A 20,776-nucleotide genomic window follows, 5' to 3' on the forward strand; every position below is an offset into this window, starting at 1 on the left:
GACATGATGTTATCAGGTCTGGGACCTCAGTGAGGTTAGAAAAGGGGTTTTTCTATGCACAGTGACATACTCAGAGATACCAAAGCCCTGACGGAGCTCTGCCTCCCGGCCCCTCAGGGCACACGCACGCTCAGGGTCCCAGGTCTGCTGTGGATGCTGTCCTGCACCTCTTCCCCGGCGGGCTGGAGGCCAGCCAGTTGGGTAGCTGCAGTGGGATCTGGGTTGCTGTTTGGTTTGCTGGCGGTCAGTGCCTGGCCATGGGGAGCAGCCGTGTGGGGTTCTCCGTGTGCACCTGGCGTGGAGCTCCTCTGAATCGCCCCACTCTGGTGTTTGCAGGGCGGCTGCTGACAATGATTTTCTTCACAACATGATCAGGAAAGCGGTGGAGGGGAAGGACATCAACCACAAGGGACAAGGTAGAGCCCCCGCATCCCCCCTGCCCTGCGTGCCCACTCTGCAGGGGTGAGACCCCTCCCCGGCTCATCCTGCGTTTCCCTCCTGCTGCTGCTTGTGCTCGGGGTCCCCGGCTGCCCCCCAGCCTCCATGCTGGCGCAGCCCCCTCGTGCCACTCCTTGCAGGGTCCAGGGGCTCACTCTGGTCCCTGGCCGACCGTGGGCCCCCTCTTGCTGCCTCCCCCAGGCTCTTGCACACTGTCACCCATTGAAAAACCGCAGCGAGTTTGACCCTGGGTGTGTCCGGGGCTCAGTGTGCGAATTGTCCCAGCAATTGGGATCGGAGCCGTGCGGGGTCACTGGGAATGACCACCCACCCAAATGCATCTGGGGCTGAGCCCAGGAAGGGGCAGCCGCTTCCGCAGGACGTGTGTCTGGCCGGCAGCCTGGTCCAGCATGGCACAGCTCATGCTGAGCTGGCACGGGCCATGGGGCCGATGTCCCGCACTCTGTCCCGGCAGGGTTCTGGGTGTCCCTGAAGATGCTCTGGGGAGACCTGAGCCAAGTGCGAAAGGACCATCCCCACCTTGTGGACCGCAGCACAGTGGTGGCACGCAAGCTGGGCTACCCAGAGGTCATCATGCCAGGCAAGCAGGGTGGTGGATTGGACCATCCCTGGATGGTGTCTGGGGGTCCCAGTGTGGGGGTGCCCTGCTGCAGAGGGGACCCAGCCTTGCTGATAGGGCTGTCCCACCAGGAGACGTCAGGAACGACATCTACCTGACACTGGTGCAGGGCGAGTTTGACAAGGGGAACAAGAAGACACAGAAGAATGTGGAGGTGACAGTGTGCGTCTGTGATGAGTCGGGCAGTGTGGTGCAGGTACGGATCAGCCCCGGGGCAAGTGACTTTCCCCCGCATCACCCCACCTTGCGCAGAGGCAGCAGCTCCATAGCATGCTAGTGCCAGTGTTGGTGCCAGCACAAACCAGCTGGAGTAGCCTCTTTGGCTACTGGAGCAGCCTCTTTGGCTACTGGAGCCCTTGAAGCTGCCCTTTAGAATAAAGATCTGGGAAAGTGGTGGGCAGGGAGAGAGAGAAAATTGTCCTCCCTTGGGGACAGCCAGAACCCCTGGCCACCCCTGGAGGCCCCCGGGTGTGGGGTGTCCCAGCTTTCCATCCCTGGGAGAGGAGGAGGGAGAAGGAGCCGGGAGAGTTGCCAGGAGGATGGTGGGAGGCTCAGACTCAGTTCCCCCTGCCCCAGGACTGGCTGTTGCCTTGTCTCTTTCTTCAGGGCATTTGCTTTCATTTCAAATGCAATTCTCACCTGGCCCCTGGGGAACAGGCTGTGAATGCTGAGGATCCCACTGAGCTGGTCCAGGGGTGCAGCCCCCACCTCCTTCTCCCTCCCTGATAATGCCCTTCCCACAGGGCAACGAAGGCAAGCTGTGACCGTGCCCCAGGGGGCTGCGTGTCCCTTGCTGGCTCCCTTCGGAGGCTGCACCAAGCCTGGCAGAGGTGGAGAGGACGGGGATGGGGACAGGGAAGCCTTCTGCTGCCCCTCTGAGCCTGACTGGGAAGGGACAGTTGGAAAGATGTCCCCACACCAGCTGGGTTGTTGTAAAGGGGCACCTGTGCCAGGGGAGCTTGGGCTTGGGGAGAGCGGCTCAGCGGGGCTGGATAGCTCAGGGGCTAGCCCGGGTTAGCAGGGGATGCAAAATTCTTCAGCCCTTTGAGTTTATTTGATCTGACCATGAAGTGTCTCTTCTGCTGCTGCCCTCTCCGCAGAACGTGATTTACCATGGTGCGGGGGACAAACCGGCGAGTGAGTACCGCTCTGTGGTCTACTACCAGCAGCGGCACCAGCGGTGGATGGAGACGGTGAAGGTCTGTATGAGCCTCGAGGCACGGGGACTGAGGTGGGACTGGGGCTGTGACCCCCCCGAGGCTGTCCCCCTCCCGAGGCTGTGTCCCTCGCTCCTCCTGCGCAGCAGGACCAAGCCGCTGGAGGAGGACTCCCTGCCAGGGTTGGCTTTTCAAGGGGAAAAGTTCCCTGGCTCGGGGAGGATGGGAGATGCTGCTGGTGTCATGGCTTGACCCCTGGATGGAGACCCAGGGTGACCTGCAGCAGGGAGGCGATGTCCACTGCCCCTGCTGACAAGCAGTGCTGGGGCCAAGGCTCCGGGTGTGCTGCATCGCTGGCGGTGCTGCTGCATCACTTCTGCCTCTCCCTGCGGGCTCATGGACGTACACCGCCAGCCCTGCACAGACACCTGTGTCTCCAATTCAGCCTCATTAATTGAAAGGAAAGCACGTGGGTTTGGATTTGAACTGAAAGTTCAGCACAGCCTTTGCCCAAGCACAGAGGCGTCTTGGCCAGGCAGGTCACCCAGCCCGTGCCCTCCTGTCCTCACGCGGGTACACGTTTTCTCTCTCAGATTGCTGTTCCCATTGAAGATGTCCACAAGACCCACTTGAGATTCACCTTCCGGCATCGCTCCTCCAGCGACTGTAAGTATCTCCTTTCTTCTGGTCTTCCTCTGCTAACGTTCCCAGCAAGGTCTGTGATGGATGTGGGCTGCCTGCAGCTCAGGGGCTGCAGGAACAGAAGGGCCCCGTGAGCGGCCCTCGTCTCGCACCGTGCGGGGATACACCAGGGATGCTGTGAAATCTGGATTCACGTGTGGGGGAAGGAAGCCATCCCCCCTGTTCTGCTCTGTCCCTGCTGCCCGTGGTGAGGCAGCAGACCTCTGGGAAATCGCTGCCTCTTGCACACAGCTGCTGCACGGGTGCCTGCGCTTGGCTCTCCGGAGCACCCGCTCCACGTCCCGTGGCATTTAGCTGCAGCAAAGCTGTGGGCTGTGACACGTGGCCAGGAGGACGGGCTGCTCCCAGAGCAGAGGTGCTGCTGTCGGTGCCTTCGCAGAGCTGAAAACCACACGTGATGAGACGTGGTGGGCATGTCCTGCGACTGTGGGCACCTTCCCCAGGGCCACTGTGGAGACCTGCAGCTGAGGCTGCTGCTCGACGGTCTGATCCTGCGCAGGCCAAGCCCTGCCTGCCCCAAGCCCCTCTTGTTCTCGCAGAGGCGGCTTTCCGATGGCTGCTTGCCCGGGCAGCACTTGCTGGCAGCCCGGCGGCTCCTCTGGCCGCACATCGGTTTGTCGCTGCCATCTCTCCCCTCTCTCGAGGTTCCCAAACGGCTGCAGCAGCTGCTTCTCCCCAGCGCTCTGGGGAGATCGGGGGGTCTCACCGCACGTGGGCACAGCCTGCGGGCTCCAGGAAAAGCAAAGCGATTTCCCCGGTAGCCCCCTCCCTGGACTGCTCCAGCTGCCGGGAGGGCAGGAGCCCCCGGCTGCGCTGCCCTTTCCCTGCCTGCATGGTACATCCTCGGGCTCCTCCTGAGCAGGCTTCACCTTGCCCCATGCTTGTCTCTCCCAGCCAAAGACAAAAGTGAGCGGATTTTCTCCATGGCCTTCGTGAAGCTGATGCGACCAGACGGCACCACGCTGCGTGATGGGGAGCACGACCTGGTTCTGTACAAGGTACGGGGGGGGCAGGCAGACCCCCCCTCGAAGCGGGGAGCCTGCAGGATGACAGCTCTCCTGGCAGCTGCCTGCGTGGGGCTGGGGTCCCAGTCCCTGCCGGAGCTGCTGCACTGGTGGCACGTACCCAAAGTCCCCCGGAGGGTTTCCAGTCCCTCCTGTCCTTTCTGTCCTTGATGGTGGGGGCTCCTGCCACGGCTCCCTGCACACAGTGTCTCTAATCTCTGCGCTGCTGCCTTGTGAATGACAAGTTTTGTTTAGAAAAAGGTAACTTAAATGTATCTGACTTGGGAGGGAACATCCCCATGAAGATATTTGCTGCACTTTACCTGATTTCACCAGTGTTTTTCTGCCTAAAACTGCTTGGTTTTTATTCTGAGAGAGCAGAGAGAGAATGTAAGGAGGGAAAATTCACTGTTCATTTGGAAAAAATGCAGTTGAGTGTGAAAAACCCCATGAACACGCTGCCCCCCCTTGCCTTGGTGTCCCCTTCTCCCAGGCTGGGGCTGGCTGCGGCCAGGGGAGCGGGAGGTGCTGGTCCCTGCTGCAAGGGTGAGCTCAGGACTCTTCCTCGGTGTGTCAGCACCACTTTAGTGTTCCTCGCCGGCAATGGAGGTCCAGCCTCCCCAAGAGGTGACCTTCCCACCTCAGCCCCTTGGCTGCTCTGGTATTTAACTGAAGTTTTCCCTAGTTTTCCCTGCTGTTCCTAGTGATGTGACCACAGTTACTCGAGGTAGACCCATCTCCCTTCCCAAGTCCTGCATCTTTTTGGGATGAGCAGATCTGTCTCCTGCCTCCTGTGGCAGCTGTGCTGCTGGCCTCAGCCAAAACTTCCCATGAGCTTGATGGAGGAGTTCCTCCTCTTCATCACCACATTTCCCTCTTAGCACCTCGATGCTGCTTCTGCAGCTACGTAATGTCCCAGCAGCAGAGGTGCCCCAGCAGACAGACTGCTGCCAGCACACTGCTGTGCTCACCATCGTCCCACGTCGGGGGACTGTCCTGTGGATCTGACGCGGTGTCACCCCGTGCTCACGTAGCTGCCCCACTCGGGGCTGGGCTGCCCGCGTGCCCCTGCAGGTCTCTGCCATCCATCTGTCCGTCCTGTTCTGCCGTTACTGTTCCTCATCTATCGCTCTTGGGATGCCTGACCTCCGTCCCGCAGGGAGCCTGTGGTGCCCTGCCCTGCCCAGCCTGGGGACGGGGACAGAGCCGCGCTTTTCTTCCCCAGCAGCTCCTACGCATTTGAAATTGTTATCATGTCCCTCCTCCCTGTTCTTTACAGGCAAAATACCTAAATTCTTTAAATGCTGCTGTGGCCTGCAGAGCTGCAGACACAGTCCCTGGCTCTCTGGGGGACTGTCCCCTCCACAGCCTGTTCGGTGGCAGGAGCACCAAGCACCTTTGGGACTTGCTGGTGCTGGCTGGCCCAGCGAGATGAAACCCTGCGCACCTCCCTCCTGGATGCATTTTCTCCTTAAAGGGCTGTTGCTGCCCTCGCTGAATCGTGTTCACCAGCATCCTCCGCCCCCGAGCAAGTGAAAGCCGGCGTGCTCTGCTTTGTCTTCTCCCCGGCTGACTCCTGCTCTTCCCGGCAAACACCGGGGCTTGATTCTGGGAGTCAGAAGCTATTTCATCTTTTTATCTTTGTTTGCCAGAGGAATGTGAATTATATGCTTTTAGCTCCTCAGACCTCTTGATCTCATGCTGGTCGAGAGATGTCTGAAATTAAGCCAGTTTACCCTGCAAGGGCTTAGCTGCCCTTGGAAGAAGTGCAGTGCCTCCTGCGAGTCAGCTGGCCGCTGTGGGTACGCTCAGTGGAGAGAAAAGCCAACAACAAACAATTTTGTGATCTTCATCCGACCTTCAGTAGGAGAAATTTTATTGTGCAAGGTTGCAGGCAGGGAAGTATAAATGCCCTGTTGCCAAGCCGTAAGCGCGTGCTGGTGAGCTTGCGGCAGCGTGGCTGCAGTCCATTGTGGTGTGTCTGGCTGGCTCTGGACACCCACCACGTCCCAGTCTTGCAAACGATCATGGAAGGATCATTTAGAAAGTCACCCCAGTGAGTGCTCCTAGGTGTAATGTCGTCTTAATTCTTAAGAGTAGGGGACACAAAGAAATAGGCTGTTTTGCCGCTGTGGAGAGAGACGCCGGCGTGCCCACACTGGCACAAAACGTCCCATCGGGCCGGTGACAGTGATGCCATGGGACCGTGCCCACCACCTGGCTGGTGTCCTGCTGTGTGTCCGTCCCCACGGCAGTGCTCTGGCACGTCTTTCATTCCTGGCGTGCTGCTGCCCAGCTGCAGGCTCCTCTGTGTCACTGGCCTCCCCTTGTGCTTTTCTTCCTGCCAGTTCTTGTGTCCTCCCTGAGTGGCACCGGCCAGGATTCGGTGTCTCTCCCGGTCAGTTGTCCCAGTTGAGCATGTGTCCCTGTGGAGCCCGGCAGGGAGCAGCTTTCTTGGATGTTCTGTTTAAATTAATGCTGGGCGAGCCCACTGCGCTGCCTGCACAGAGCTCTGCACCGCGGGCAGCAATTCCCCTGGGCCAGCTCCCTCATCCCCGCGACTCCTGTGAGCCGGAGTTTACCAAGCCATAAGGATGTCGTTAGGTGGTGTGCGCGGCTCCGCTGGCCTCCTTGCCCTGCCCCATTCTGCACAGCGAAGTCCCCCCATGCAGGGGACTTGACGGGGGGGGTCAAGACGGAACCCACGGGCCAGCCCTGTCCCACGGTGCGCTGCCCGGTGTGAGCCGTGCTCTGCCTTGCAGGGCGACAGCAGGAAGCTGGAGGATGCCAGCGCGTACCTGACCTTGCCCTCCACGAGGAACCTCTCCGAGCCGAAGCTCCTGTCTGGCTCTTCCTTCCGCGTGAGCGGGGGCACATCGGGCTTAACCGTGTCGGCCCGGGACAGCTTCCAAATCTCGACGCTCGTCTGCTCCACGAAGCTGACCCAGAACGGTGAGTGCCAGCTCTCCGCGGGGGTGGCAGCGGGGCTGTGCTCCCACCCCACTGGTGCATTTCCACCCGCCAGACCGCTCTTCTCCCAGCGGCTGGCTTCCCAGCTGCCGTCTGCTGGCATGTGCCAGTTGCTGTGGGACACGGTGCCGGTGCTGCTGCAGCAGCAGCGGGATGCTGCGCCGGGGAAGGCTGGGCTCTGCCCGCCAGAGCGGAGCCATTTGTCCTCAGGCCAGGGAACAGGACCTGACCCACCCTCCCTCCTAAACCTGTGCAGCAAATACAGCTTGTACCCTTCTGTCCTGGGCCTGGCTGGGCAGGGAGCGGCTGTCGTCCCCTCAGGAGGGCACCAGGCTGCAGGCGGCTGGGTGATTTACTGCTCCGTGATTTACTGCTCAGTGGGAGAAGGCGAGAGCCGCGGGGCTGCGCGGGGCCCCGGGGCAGCTCGGCTGCTGCCCACGCTGGGGTGCTGTGCCGGCACCGGCCCCCTCCGGCACGGCGCAGGTGGACTGGGGCTCACTCCCGTCACAAACAGCACCGGGACGGCATGCTGAAAATGCAGGGAGAGCGGGAACAGTCAGCCCTGAATTAGAGTTTTGACGTGGTCAGGACAGCCAAGGCTAACGGCTGTTCCCAGGGTGGGTGCAGCCCAATGGGGCAGTGCCATCCTGGGGGCTTCGGGGGGCTGCTGTCCCCTGGGGAGAAGTGGCTGTGAGCAGCAGTGCCTGTGGCCAGGACAGCGCTGCCCTGCCCGCCGCGCCGGCAATCCGGGTTTGCTGTCTTTGCCCCATGGCACCGCTGCCGCAGCATCCTGCGCCATGCTGCCCGCATGGCTGGGGTGGGATGTGGTTTGCTGCAGGCTCTGTTTGCATATCGCTGGGTCGATAGCTCCGGGCTGTAACTCAGAGAGTTTCTCTTTTTTTCTGTTTTTTTTATTAAGGTTGTCTTTTGGCTTATCTGTCTCCTGAGCCCTCCTGAGTTAGCAGCAGATTAGTTTTCCAAGGCGGGGGAATGAGAACAAACAATAACAGGCTGCAAGTGTTTCCAGGCGCTTTCCCACCTTGGGGGTGCCGAGCCGCTGCCAGCGGCTGTGGGTAGTTAGCAGTTTCTTGGCTAGTGCAAACCCTTGCAGATGGTAATTAATCTGCTCTTGCCCCTGGGGGAGTGAGCCACTGCCTCCGATCTGGGAGCTGGTGCAAGCTGCTGAGCGTTGCTGTTGAAGGCTCCGTGACCTTCCTTGGGCCCTTTGAAATCAGGGTGGGAATTGGGACTCCCTGTTTTTAAACCCCTGTCCTCAGCTAGCGTGGGCTTCCAGCCCTGGGGTGCTCCGCACAGTTCATTGCAGGGCAGCCAAGAGCACACATGCCATCTCAGCAGAGACGCATCTGCATTTGCAGATGGGATTTTGCCTTGTACAGAATGTTTTGGGAAGTGGCAGAACAAAGAAGTGTCGGTAACCTTGAGCGAGCGCTGGTGGTTATCAAACTGCTTCCCATGCCCCTCTGAAGGGAGTGGGGAGAGCGGGGCTGGCAGCGAGCAGCCAGGCACCGGCCCTGCGGGAAGGGAGAGCTGATGGGGCTGCGCTGCCCGAGTGCCCTCGCAGGCGTCCAGCTCAGGGGGAACGTGGCACACGCACCTCCGCTGTAACGGGCACAAGCAGCCCGTCCCTTTGCCGGGTCTAACCACGCTGTGCTGCGTGGCGGTGCCGGCCCTCGGGCTGCTGCCACGTTTTCAGTGCATGTCTGCGTTGCTGCAGAAAGCCCCGCAGCAGCCGCCCGTCCCTTAGGGCGGGGGACGCGAACGCCTGGAGGTAACATCTCCAACCGCCTGCAGAGTTAAACGCTGCACGGGAGCACCGTCGGCCAGCGGGCTCTGTGCTCGGAGGGCGAGCAGCAGTGGTGCTCGGCCAGGGGAAGAGTGTGTGGGAAAGCCGGGTTCCTTCCCGTCCAGCAGCATCGCCTCTGCAAGGCTGGCGGATGGAAACGCTTCGTCCTGCTTTTGCTGAAGTGCAGTGACGCAGCTGGGAAAACCACAGCCCTGGTGCCGGGCTCGGGGCTTGGGGACCGCAGCCTCACAGCTCGGGGGACTCGGTGTGCAGTGACTCATCGCTGCTGTGCTGATGGGGTCTGGGGCTGCTGCAGTTCAGCGTGAGCGGGGCTTGGGGCCATTGCTGTTCAGTTAATTCCCTTCCTGCAGCACAATTACAGCTTCTACTGTAACAACCTTCTGTTTAGCTGAGTTTCGTGCTTTTGTGGTACGGAAATCGGGAAGCTTTCTGTGCTGAGCAGCAGTTATACAGGGAGTCCGAGGTCGGCGGGGTCTTGGCTGCTTCTGGCAGCGCTGTGCTGACCACCGGCTGGTGCGGTGCCGAGGCCGCACTCTGCACGCGCCGCGGCAGCTCCCCGGGAGCAGCGCCGGCAGGTCGGCACATGGCCCCGTACACATCTGAACGGCAGCGGTCAGCTCTGCTTGGCGCAGGAGAGGAGCTGTGGAGCAGCTGGTGCAGGCGGGCACACGGCCGGGAGCATGGGGCAGGCGCCGGCGGTGGGCACTGGGGAGCCGCAAGGGCACGGGGGCCCTTGCCAGGTCCCAGCCCCTGCATGGTCTGGCCGGTGGAAGGCACGAGTGGAGGGAGGACGGTGACCCACGGCCCCTCTGGCCGAGATCCCTTCTCCGAAAGGTTCGCGGGCTTGTGGGGAAGATGCAGCTCCGGTGCCGAGTCCTGCTGGTTTGGGTCTCAGTTTCTCTCCCACGGGGATGTAAAGAGGACAGCAGCGCCTGCCTTTGCGGCTGCACGATGGAGCAGTGGGAGCTCAGGCACGACGGGCGCTCGCCCTGTGCTTCCCCCAGCGCGGGGCCAGCAGCGAGCGTCACTGCATCCCCCGGCATGGGGCCCCTCCAGCCCTGGGCAGCGAGGGTGGGACGGGGGAGCCTGGGGGGCTGGTAACGTTCGGGTCTGGCAGCAAGTGAAGCCGTGCTGACTCTCCCCTTCCTCCCACCCAGTCAACCTGCTGGGGCTGCTGAAGTGGCGCTCCAAGCCCAGCCTCCTCTCCGGGAACCTCCAAAAGCTGATGAACGTGGACGGAGGGGAGGTCATCAAGGTACAGCCCGCACATTCCCCAACCCCATGCTGGGATCTTCCGTCCCACCTCCTCCCTTCCCTGCTCCTGCACTCACGTCTCCAGCCACATCCCCAGGCGGCTGCTCCCTGCCGGGCAGAGGGATGTGAAAGCTCCCGGGGGCGGCAGTGTCGGCACCGGGGGTTTCCTGGCAGCCTGGCTGGGAATGCTGAGAGCAGCTGCCGGAGCAGGGGGAGCTGCCCTGGGCTAGGGCTGGACTGGGCGCACTGGGAGCATCCTGCACGGTCTCAGCACCTCTTCCCTGGGGAGAAATGCTGCCTCTGCCTGTGGCGATTGCCCCATCAGCCCTGGGAGCCCCGCTGGGGCTGCTGGGGCAAGTGGGCGGCTGGAGGGGCAGTGCCGGGCTGCCTGCCAAGGGACACGCGAAGCTGGGGAGTTGTGTCCTGGCAAAGGGCCGGATGCCCAGACTGTGGATGGGCACAGGAGCTCTGTACCCAGGCAAATCGCTCCCTCATTCAGAGGTGGGTCTGGGATGCTCAAGCCCTCACAGTCCTCTTGTCCACCCCCAGTTCCTCCAGGACACATTGGATGCCTTGTTCTCCATCATGATGGAGAATTCGGACACGGATGTCTATGACACGCTTGTCTTCGACGCCTTGGTAAGCGGGACCTGCTTCCCCGTGTGCGCTGAGTGTGGGTCTGAGGCCACTGGCAGTGCAGGATGGGCCCAGGTCAGACTGGGGTGGGTTTGAGATGGGGCTCACTGATCTGACCACACAAGCCATGCTCAGGGCCATGCAGCGTCTCTGGCTCCGCTGCGGTGCCTTGGGTTGGTAGAGCCCAGCCAACCCAGCACAGGGCAGGGCTGTGGCTTTGCGGGGACACTGTCCCTCCAGGGGACAATTCCAGGAAGATTCGAAGGCGCTTCTCCTACACTGAGACAAGGGTGACCCCAGTGATGGGACCGGGGGGGGGGGTCGGGGTGGCTGCTGTGGGTCACCTAGGGTCAGTGATGGTGTGAGCTCTGTGCAAGGTGGCCATGAAGAGTCCTGTGGCTGCTGGGCTCGTGGCTCGTTTTGGGCTTTCTGCTCGGAGGTCTGCCCGTCCTGGCAGGCTGGGCGGGTGTGCAGGGGGCTTTGGCAGCCCCAGCAGCCCCCACGAGGGGTCAATGCCGCTCTGGCTGTGGCTGTGGGCACCCGGCTGTCCCCGGGCATCCTGCTGTCCACACTGAGCCGTACCCACTGCCCACTCCCCCCAGGTTTTCATCGTGGGGCTGGTGGCCGACAAGAAGTTCCAGCATTTCAACGCTGTCCTGGAGGCCTACATCTGCCAGCACTTCAGTGCCACGCTCGCCTACAAGTGCGTACTCGGCGGCCGCGGCGCAGGGAGGGACGGGGCTGGGATGGCAGGCACGGGGAGGGACGGGGACGGAGTGTGGGGAGCACCTGGCAGGCAGCGTGGCACAGCTCAGCGGCAGCCCTGAAGGCTGCTCGGCCGTGGCCGGGCAGCCCGCCGAGCCCTGGCCGCACGTGTCCCCATCCTGCAGGAAGCTGATCTCGGTGCTGACGCAGTACGTGGACCATGCGAGCCAGGGAGAGCCCTGCGAGCCACTCATGCGGACATTCAAGGCCTTGGAGTACGTCTTCAAGTTCATTGTCCGCTCCCGGCACCTCTTCGCCCAGTAAGTACCGGTGATTACTTCCACCGCGCCAGGTGCCAGGCTCTGCTGGGCTGCTACACCAGCGCTGCGTGTCGGCAGCACTGCTGGAGCATCAGCTGCTGGGGATGGGGTCTGTGGGAGGGAGGAAAGGAAAGGTCCCACAGGGGTCCCTGTGCTGCGGGAGCCGTCTTAGTGCCAACCGTTGGAGCCATGTTGGTGCCAACCATTGGCCCTGGGGTTGCGGCACTGGCACCTTGACCTGCCTGGTGCTCGTGCTGGCTGCTCGGGTCGGATGCGGCACCCAGTGGTGGCACTTGCAACACCCAGCATGCTGTGGTGTTGCCATGTTGGCCGGTCGCCGGCCAGGCTCTCCTCCACCACCGTGCTTCCCCTCCCTGAGGTTTCCGGCAGTTTTCTGCTGTATGCCATCCTCTGGTTGCTGCTGGAGCGGTTGTGGTCTGGTGCGGGTGGCAGACAGTGCCGTCCACCTTGGGGTGGGAGAGTTCCTGTGGTGTGAGGGGCCACGGCAGGATGGGTGCCGTCGCAGAAACCGCTCTCCGGCCGACGAGCGGTGTTTCAGTGTTTGCAAAGTGCGTTGGCAGCAAGGCAGCGCGCCGACGTTAGCGTGAAGGAAGCCTGTGGTTTGCTGTCCGTCAGGCTAATTGCCGCTGGTTCCTCCTGCGCGTGTGCTGACGGAGAGCCTTGGTGCGAGGTGCTGGTGATATCAACTTTGGCACCGCAGCTGCAGGGTTGCCCATGAGCCCCGGGCTGGCACGGAGCCCATGCTCCGTCTCTGTGCCATCAGGCCCTGCCCTGGCTCCCATGGCCACATGCCGTGGCATTGGGAAATGCCCAGCTCCTTTGTGTACGGCTAACCCAAACACCATGCGAACAAGGCCAGAGGGACCTGCAGTGACCGGTTGTCCAAGGCAGGGCTGGCTCTGCCCAAGCCGCTCCTGATGGGTGGGTTTTTCCAACGTGTGCTTAAAACCTCCCACGGTAGAGACAGCAAAACTTCCCCAGGCAGCCTGCTCCGCTGCGTAGCCAGCACTGTGGCTGGAAAGGTTTTCTGGCATCCAGCCTCGCTCTTCCTGCTTATTCCCAGAGAGCTTCTGCCTGCCCAGCCCATGCTGTTCGGGAGCTTCTTAGTGGATTGGAGAGGAAAACGTTGCACTTACCCTCAGCAAGGCACACCTTACTATGGAGCAGTGCTCTGCTCGTCTCAGGCTGTCTCAGCCCTCAGCCTGTGCCACCCCTGTGGCATCTCCAGCTCTGCCGACGGCGTTGCCTGTGAGCCTCCCCGCTCGGCACTAGCGCTGCTGTTAGCGGGTGCGGGTGGCAGTGGGTGTGGGTGGCAGCCGGTGTGGCGACAGCGATTCGGGCAGCGGGGTCTGTGCAAGGACCACCCCAGCACATCAGTGACAAAGACACACGTTTGGCCTCGGACGGTTCCTATGAAGCACCTTCTACCTCTGCAGCTCTGGTGCTGTGCATGGCTCCTGGGCTGCTCTCACACTTCAGCCAGTCATTGGGCTTTCAAATCATTTCTGATGCAAAGCGCGTAGTTGATCTTGGGCGTCCCTTGCGCTGCAGCGAAACCAGAGGTGGCACGGTGCCAGTCCCAGGGCCTGGGGACAGGGTGCCCAGGCCAGCCCCCCCCCCCTTGCCCTGGCTCAGCGGCTCATCCCCCCCTTCAGCACAAGCTCTAAAGGGAGAGAGAGACCTGTAAGTGACAGGACAAGGGGCAATGGTTTTAAACTGAAGGAGGGTTGATGTAGATTGGACATAAGGAAGAAATTCTCTACTGTGAGGGTGGCGAGGCACTGGACCAGGTTGCCCGGAGAAGCTGCGGATGCCCCATCCCTGTAAGTGGTGAAGGCCAGGTTGGATGGGGCTTTGGGCAACCTGGTCTAGTGGAAGGTGTCCCTGCCCATGGCAGGAGGTTAGACCAGATGGTCTTCGAGGGACCCTTCTGACCCAAACCCTTCTGTGATCCTGTGATAAGCGGCGTAAGGGGCTGCGAGCCTTGATGGCTCCTTGTTGCTGCTGAGGATAAGGTCAAAGTTCCCCTGGGTACCTCCAGAGTCCTCCCAGGACCTGGTTTTGTTTGTTCCCCGTGGGCACAGGGTTCCCATCCTGATCTACGTGATGGGGCAAACAAGCCTCCCCAGGTCAGGTGTGGGTGAGCCCGGCTGTGCTGCTGGGCTGAAGTGGAAAACTGAAAACATGACCGATGAGAGTTACCAGAAAAAACAAGTTATGTTCCTCTTTCATTCCAAGTACATGGCACCGAAAGATGAAGCGTCCCAAGGGAGCGGCGGGAGGCGAGGGCCCTCCACATGCGGCATCGCCAGCCTGCACTGGGAAAGCAGCAGGGTTGCCCCATGCTGCGGGGCCGTGGTTCGGCAGGCGGGTGCTTTCCAGGGAGCAGAGCAGGAGCCCAGGGTCTGCTTCTTCCACCCAAAGTCCTGAGCGCTGCGCAGAGGTGCCAGGATGCGTGTCGGTGTCCCCGTCGGTGCTCTGTGCCCCGCTCGCGGTGAGGAGCTGTGTTGGGTTCCTGGCATCCACAGGGACTCTCAAACCTCGCTTTCTCTTTGCCATCTCGCTTTGCTGTCTGCTGGGCACTCCCCGCATAGCTCACGCTGCAGGGCGGCCGGTCTGTCCGGCGTGCCCTGTCTGTCCTTCCTCATCCATCTCACCTGCCAGCCCTTCCCAGGGTCTCGTTCATGGCCAGGCAGTTGCTCCAGGGCTCTGGGGTGCTCTAGTGTTAGACCGAAGTATTTACCTCCTCGCCATACGTGAAAATACAGAGCAAATTCCCCAGCTTATAGAACTTCTGGCAGAGAAAATTAATTATGTGGAGCATTTGCAAACAGCCCTGTGAATTAGTTTGCATTGGAATGAAGACATCCCTGAAGACATTTAGTGTTTTTATTCATCTTCCCTTTATCTTAGTGATCTTAGTGAACAGTGCAATAACATGGATTCCTCAGATCTTCTAAATACTTTAAATGGTGCTACAATTTGTACACAGCCTATAATTTAAAGAAATTAGATTGTAATTATAATAAGTTACTGCAGATTGCTGTAGGTATTTGATTACGTGTAGTACCGCTGGAATCGGATGAGGAGCTGACGTAGCTCCTATGAGGATCCCAGGTTGCTGCGAGGATGATCGCGGCGGGGCCCAGCTGGCGTGGGGCAGGAGGTTCATCGCCCAAGCCCCTTCAGCAGCTCTGCGGCCACTGCGTGGGGAAAGGGCTCCCCGATTCCCCTCCTCCTGCCTCAGGCAGGAGGTGTGGGAGCCAGTGGGCTGTGAAGGGGCCGGACCCTGGCGCTGCCCGTGGGAGTTCTGTGCCCGGAATGTGCTTTCCTGTGGGAACGTGCCCCCAGCCCTCCCTCTGCAGGGAGACGCCGTGCCACATGTCCAGCCGCGATCCCCTTCGGCACCCCACGCGCTGTGCCGGGGCAGGAGGGGACCGGTGGAGCCCCCTGCAACCCCCCGTGCCCTTCCCGATGTCGGGGACGTCTCCTGTCCCCCGCCGTGGTGACCCCGAGTCCCCTCGGAGCCACCCTGGCGCCCGTGTGGCTCCGGGGCCGGGGGAGCTGGGGCTTGGCGGCGGTGACGCCGTCTCCCGCTCGCTGCTTCCTCCCTGCCGGTTCCTCTGGCTGCTTCTGCTTTTTGGCTGCCACCGAGGGCTGCCAAGTTTTCCTGAAAGTGCTTGTGATGGTCATCACGGGGCTCGCCCCGCATGGGGGGTCCTCTCTCCCGCCGGCGCGGGGGGAGCTGGGGTTGCTCGCCCTCGCCGGCATCCCTTTGCAGCCGCCCGCTTTGCAGCTCGCGGGCCCCTTGTCCAGCCTCGCTCAGGTCCCCCCCGTTCCTGCAGCCAGCCCCCGCTCTGGCAGCACCCGTGGGGTCTGCCACGGCCCCGCTCGTCCCCTCTCCTGTCCGCGGGGAACCCAGCATCCCTGCAAGGACAGGCCCCTTACCCCCCCCCCACACTCTAGCCAGTCACTTATGCTGATCATCCCCTCCCGCGGGGACTTTGCTGGGGTCCCTGTGGTCCCCAAAGGCTGTGGCAGCTGCTGGGCTTCTGCCGCGGTCTGAGCTGCAGGGGGTTCGCAGGCAGAGCGTCCCTTCCCAAGAACCACGCCGACCCTTCCCGAGTAAATCACGTTCAGCACGGTTTGTATCGCAGTCCATACTGATTTGCTTAGTGAGTTGGTGGCTGGATAATTTTTCCTGCCACTTTGCTGATGGTGCTCGGAGGATTTCTGTGATGCTCCTCAAGCTGGGTTCTGTGCCAGAGCCTGAAGCTGCAGAAACCGAGGCAGGAGTGTGCCCAGTGTCCCAGGAGGCATCAGGCTCAAGGACCAGGCTCCACCTGCCAGTTTTCCTGATTAAATCCTCCAAACCAATAGGTCCGCGTTAAAAAAAGATCATGCTGACCCACGTCTGCTGCAGCAATGCAAATCAGCCGTTATCTTGGCTTAATTGAGCTGCGTGCTCCCGACTGCTTTATACTGCTCTGGTTTGAGTCATTACACACTTAAAAGTTCAGCAATCAGTGTTGACAATATGTCTTATGATTGTTAAAATAGCATATTGTATTCATGCATGCCCTCTTTAAGATAAAATACAGAATTTTGTAGGCAAGAGTTTACGGTGGAGGTGATGTTGAAAATCCATGTCAGTCGGTTGTGGGTAGATGCATTAAAAAAAGGGACTGTGAAAATCTAACAAATCTCTCATAAATTAAGATCGTTGCATGGTATCGTTGCTGTGAGAGTAAAAGCTGCATGTGGACCTTCCCTTCCTTTTGCTTATTTTAACACATACAGACTTCTTTAAATTTCCCAGATCTCTGGTGGGATTTTGGGCCACACAGAGCAGCTGGGCCGGGCTCCAGGGCTGCGGGATGGGGCTGCTGGGGGCTCCCACTGTTTGGTAACTTTTAACACGCAGGATGAGAGGGAGGGACCTTTCTTGAGTTAGTCTAAGCTCTGGTTTGACTTGGAAGTCGGTCAAGGGCTGTAAACCAGCCGCTGCTCAGCTGATGCATTTGTCTGAGCACATCTGAGATGCCTCAGGCAGATCAACAGGCTTGTTCCCGCTGCCAAACTTAGGATGTTTCATATGTTCCCTCGGGTTTGTTTACCAGATAGGAAAGATGAATTTGAACAGAGAACTATCCAACTGTAATTTTATAAAACAAAGCAGCAAAGTTTTTACAAAAACTAGACTCAGTAAAAATAGCTGGTAAGCAAAAAATGCAGATCTTGTTTGTTCTGCTGCTGTACACACAATTAGAAACCAAAACACAATTAAAAACCAAACACATTTTGCTTGCCGTGGTGGCAGTCGGCGTGCAGGAGTCAGGTCGGGCTGGAAGATGCGGCTGTCTCCGCGGCCACGGTGAGATCAGCGTTTTATCCCTCATTTCCCCCATCTGTACTGCCAAATCGTTCCCCAGCAGGGCTCACTGCTTCATTTGCTGTGTCAATGGATGGGGTGAATTAGCTCAAATACAACCTGTTTTTCACAATGAGTGACTTTATTCTTATGATTATGCATTTGATTAGCAGCTTTGAAATTTTCTCGCCGTTTTGCACGTCTCATGGCTAAAATTCCTCATGTGTTTGGTTTGTTCTGCGACTGGTCACACACGTTGTGTTCAGGCTGGAGGGTGCAGGAGGTTTCCTGCTCAGGTGGGAAGATACTGACCTCCTTTGAGAGGACTTCGGTGTGTAGAATCACGTAAAAGACTCTATTTAAAAAAAAAAAATTATATGTGTGAATACGTGTAAGTGATGTATATAAATAAGACAGCAGATAGTCTTTAATATGGGTAATTCTGCACCTCTGAAGCATTGATTCTGGCTGGCCCCGGGGCCGGGCAGTGGCCGTGCTGGGGCAGTGGCTGTGCCAGGCCTTGCTGCTAGACCCAGCTATGGGAAACGGTCACCGAGAAGCGTAATTAATCGGGATCACGGGTGATGCCCGAGCAGAGGCGGCCTGTGCGGCCGGTCCCGGGGGAGGGTGTGCGGCGCGGCGGCGGTGCAGTGACTCTGGCTGTTGCAGGCTCTACGAGGGGAAGGAGACGGCCGAGTTCCAGCGCTCGCTGCAGCAGTTCTTCCTCTCCCTGAACCAGCTGATGAAGTCCCCACTGGAGGGTCCCACGCTGCTCTCCCAGGTATGGCGGGGGGGCTGGTGCTGTGTGAGGGCTCAGCTCTGGCATGTGGCAGGATGGATGGTGCCCTGGCCGGGGCACTGGCCATCGCCGTGCCGGGGGAACACCAGCCGTCCTGCGTGCAGACCTCCCTGTGCACGGGGTGTCAAAAGGAGCTGCCACCCTGCGTGGTGCCTCACTGTCCCCAGGGACCTCCACTTGTGCCCCTGGTGCAAAGCCCCCCGAGGCCCCAGACCACAAAACCCCACTTTGTGCTGGTGCCTGGGGCTGCAGTGTGAGTTTGGGTCAGCAGCTCTGTGTCACTGGGCAAACGCTCTCCCGGCCATACATGTGCTGAAGCCTGGAGAAGAGGGTCTCGGGGAGCTCCTGGGGCTTGTCCCCATCCCAGAGCTGGCCCAGCCCTGCTCCCTGCACCTCGGGACCAGGTTGGCATGGGGGAGCCAGGGGGGAGCAGAAACGTTGCCCTTTGCACTGCGGGTCCTCGCGGGCACGGCTGCATCCTTGACCAGCAGCCAGTGTCGAAGTCCTCCAGCCACCGGTGTCATGGTGCCGGGGGTCGCAGCTGAACGGAGAACGCGACAGGGCCACACGCGCTCTGCGATGTCAGTTAGCGAGAGGAGGCAGGAGCTGGTGCCGGGGCTGAGTCGGTCTCGCTTTGGTGCTGTGCCAGGGGTGAGGATGGGACCGCACGCTGCACTCTGCACCCGCGGTCTCCCAGCTGGAGGGAGGCACTGCAGAGTGCAGGCAGGGACCTCGTCTGCAGGCTGGGATGCACGGTAGCCCTGGGACAGCTGGCAGCTCCTGCTCCTGTGTTTCATTATTTTGTGGCATTCTTAGATAATCCCTTATAAACTAATCGAGTTCAAAAAAAAGTAGTTTGAAGACTAACGTGACAGCTATCCTCATGGAGAGGAGGAGGGCTGTCCCTCCTTATCCCCTCTCCCATCTAAACACTGATCATTATCTGGTTTCCATCTCAATACCGTTGCTCTAGAGACTCTCTGCTATGGTAACCCGAGTGCTGCAGCGTTTCCAACTGCTGCACATCCACCTGTGCCATTTCTGCATCACTCAGCACCTTGTTCAGGTCTGCGGAAAATAATTCCTGCAAACGCATCCAGAGTAGAGAGGCCACCACCATCCAGGGCAGAGGGGAAAGGTCTGCCCACGCGTCACCAAAAAAGGCATCCCTGCAGCTCCTACGGCTAAGATCAGGCATCTCAGTGGTGATAGCAAATAATAGCCATGAGGCACACATGGTGTGGCAGGGGCTGCCATGAGGCACAGAGGGCGCAGCCGGGTCTGCCAGCCGCCTCTCAAAAGCATTGGCGAGGAGGCAGAGGACTGTCAGGAGTGGACGAAGCCCACGTCTGGGATCCAGCTATGCTGGGTGTCCAGCCAAGGCGTGGGGAGACACATGCGTGCTTCACCCCGAGTGCCCTGAGCCCACAGCCTTGCAGCAGGCAGCGTGAATTGGAAAAGACGAGGCTGCAGTTACCTCAGCTGTGCTGGCATCTCAGTGCTGGGGGAGTCCGGGCAAGTCCGTCGCACGGCCGGCAGTGACCGCCTGTCTCAGCGGGACAATTTTTCCAGCTGCAGCACTGTTGCGGTTCCTCTGGTGCGCTCGAGGCACTGTGGGTGCGTGCAACAGCCAAACATCGTTAAAAAGCAGACTGGAAAATGGTATTTCCTCAGGTACCATCGCACTGCTGTGGCTTCAGGGCAGGATCCCTTAGTTTGGGGTGAGGATTCAGCGGGAGCTGCCCTCCACCCAGAGCAGCCTGTAGGAAGCTGGGGCTAGGCTCGGAAATTTGCCCGCTGCTGCTGCTGCTGCTGCTGCTGCTGCCGCCAGGTTTGCAGAGTCCGACTGTGCTTTCTCCTGGAAACGGCTGAATTCTGCAGTGGGATCCCAACCGCCGAGCAGGAGCTTTCTCTGTGAAAATAGCTTTCCTGGTTGCTGTTATTTTGTTAGAGAGAGCAGGAGAGGTTGAAGGTCTCTGGCAGATCTGTGCTGTTCTCTTTAGGAGAAATGTCCCACTTGGAAGCCTCCCAGGCTCTTCCTTGGGGATTGCTGGAGTCTCGAGCAGGTCTAGGTGCTGGGGCCACGCTCTGTAGTGGGCTTTTGTGTTGCGCAGTAGCAGGACGCAGTCCTTCAGAGAGACCTTCCCTCTGCTCCCATCTCTTCTGGGTGTGAATACCTGGACTCAGAGATCTCATCACTGGGTCGCTGGCTTGGTGGTGGCTCCTTGGAGGGTGGCAGAAAGGGGAGCTTGTCCATCGCATCAGGGTGGTTTCTCATTGATGTCCCCCAGGTCATTGCCTCCCAACTTTAAGGTTGTCAATTTTGTCAATGCCACATGCATTCGGTATTTCTGAGCCTGGCTTCGCGCTCAGCCGCATCGCAGTGCACGGTGTCAACTCGCACCGAGCGTGGTGTCAGCCGGGTCTCCTCCTTGCCGTCACTTGTCCTCCTCGGTGCTCACCGCTGGCTCTGCTACTCTGCAGGCGTTATGGTGATGGGGTTTCTCCCACATCACCGACAAAGTGTTTCACTGGGGGAGAGAGTGCCCAGGTGAAATTATTCAGTGTGGAAGTGAAAATCAGAAAATGGTCTTAAAAGTGAGAAATCCCTTAACCTTAAACACACAGTGATGGGCTCTGAGCTGACCAATGCACTGGCAGATGAGACCTGGGACTATCACTGATAGTGCTCTGGCAATGTCAGCTCCGTGCCTGGCACCGATCAGGGAACACTCACTCAAAGTTGGGAATTATCAGGAAGGGACTTGAGAAGAAAACAGAAAATGTCCTTTACCACAGCGTAAGTCCCTGTGGTGCATCTGTGTCTGGTGCCCATGCTTCAGAGTGTGCAGTCGAGCTGGAAAAGCTCCAGCAAAGGGTGACGAGGTGTATGGGGTAGCTTTCGGGTGGGATCACCTACCTGGCCAGACCAGA

At 59.7% G+C, this 20,776-nt stretch overlaps 1 protein-coding gene across 1 annotated transcript in view; it reads left to right on the top strand.

Annotated features, from left to right (window-relative positions):
- Positions 1-20,776, top strand: part of LOC128139055 (dedicator of cytokinesis protein 2-like) — an 82,882-nt gene that overhangs the window by 8,039 nt on the left and 54,067 nt on the right. The window contains 12 exon segments of the mRNA XM_052780981.1: positions 337-416; positions 914-1,039; positions 1,150-1,274; positions 2,179-2,277; positions 2,829-2,901; positions 3,832-3,935; positions 6,704-6,893; positions 9,894-9,991; positions 10,540-10,629; positions 11,229-11,329; positions 11,517-11,651; positions 17,713-17,824. Coding sequence (XP_052636941.1) covers positions 337-416; positions 914-1,039; positions 1,150-1,274; positions 2,179-2,277; positions 2,829-2,901; positions 3,832-3,935; positions 6,704-6,893; positions 9,894-9,991; positions 10,540-10,629; positions 11,229-11,329; positions 11,517-11,651; positions 17,713-17,824 — 1,333 coding nt within the window.

Source organism: Harpia harpyja, chromosome 2 (assembly GCF_026419915.1).
Source record: "Harpia harpyja isolate bHarHar1 chromosome 2, bHarHar1 primary haplotype, whole genome shotgun sequence".
In the NCBI taxonomy this organism is placed as follows: domain Eukaryota; kingdom Metazoa; phylum Chordata; class Aves; order Accipitriformes; family Accipitridae; genus Harpia; species Harpia harpyja.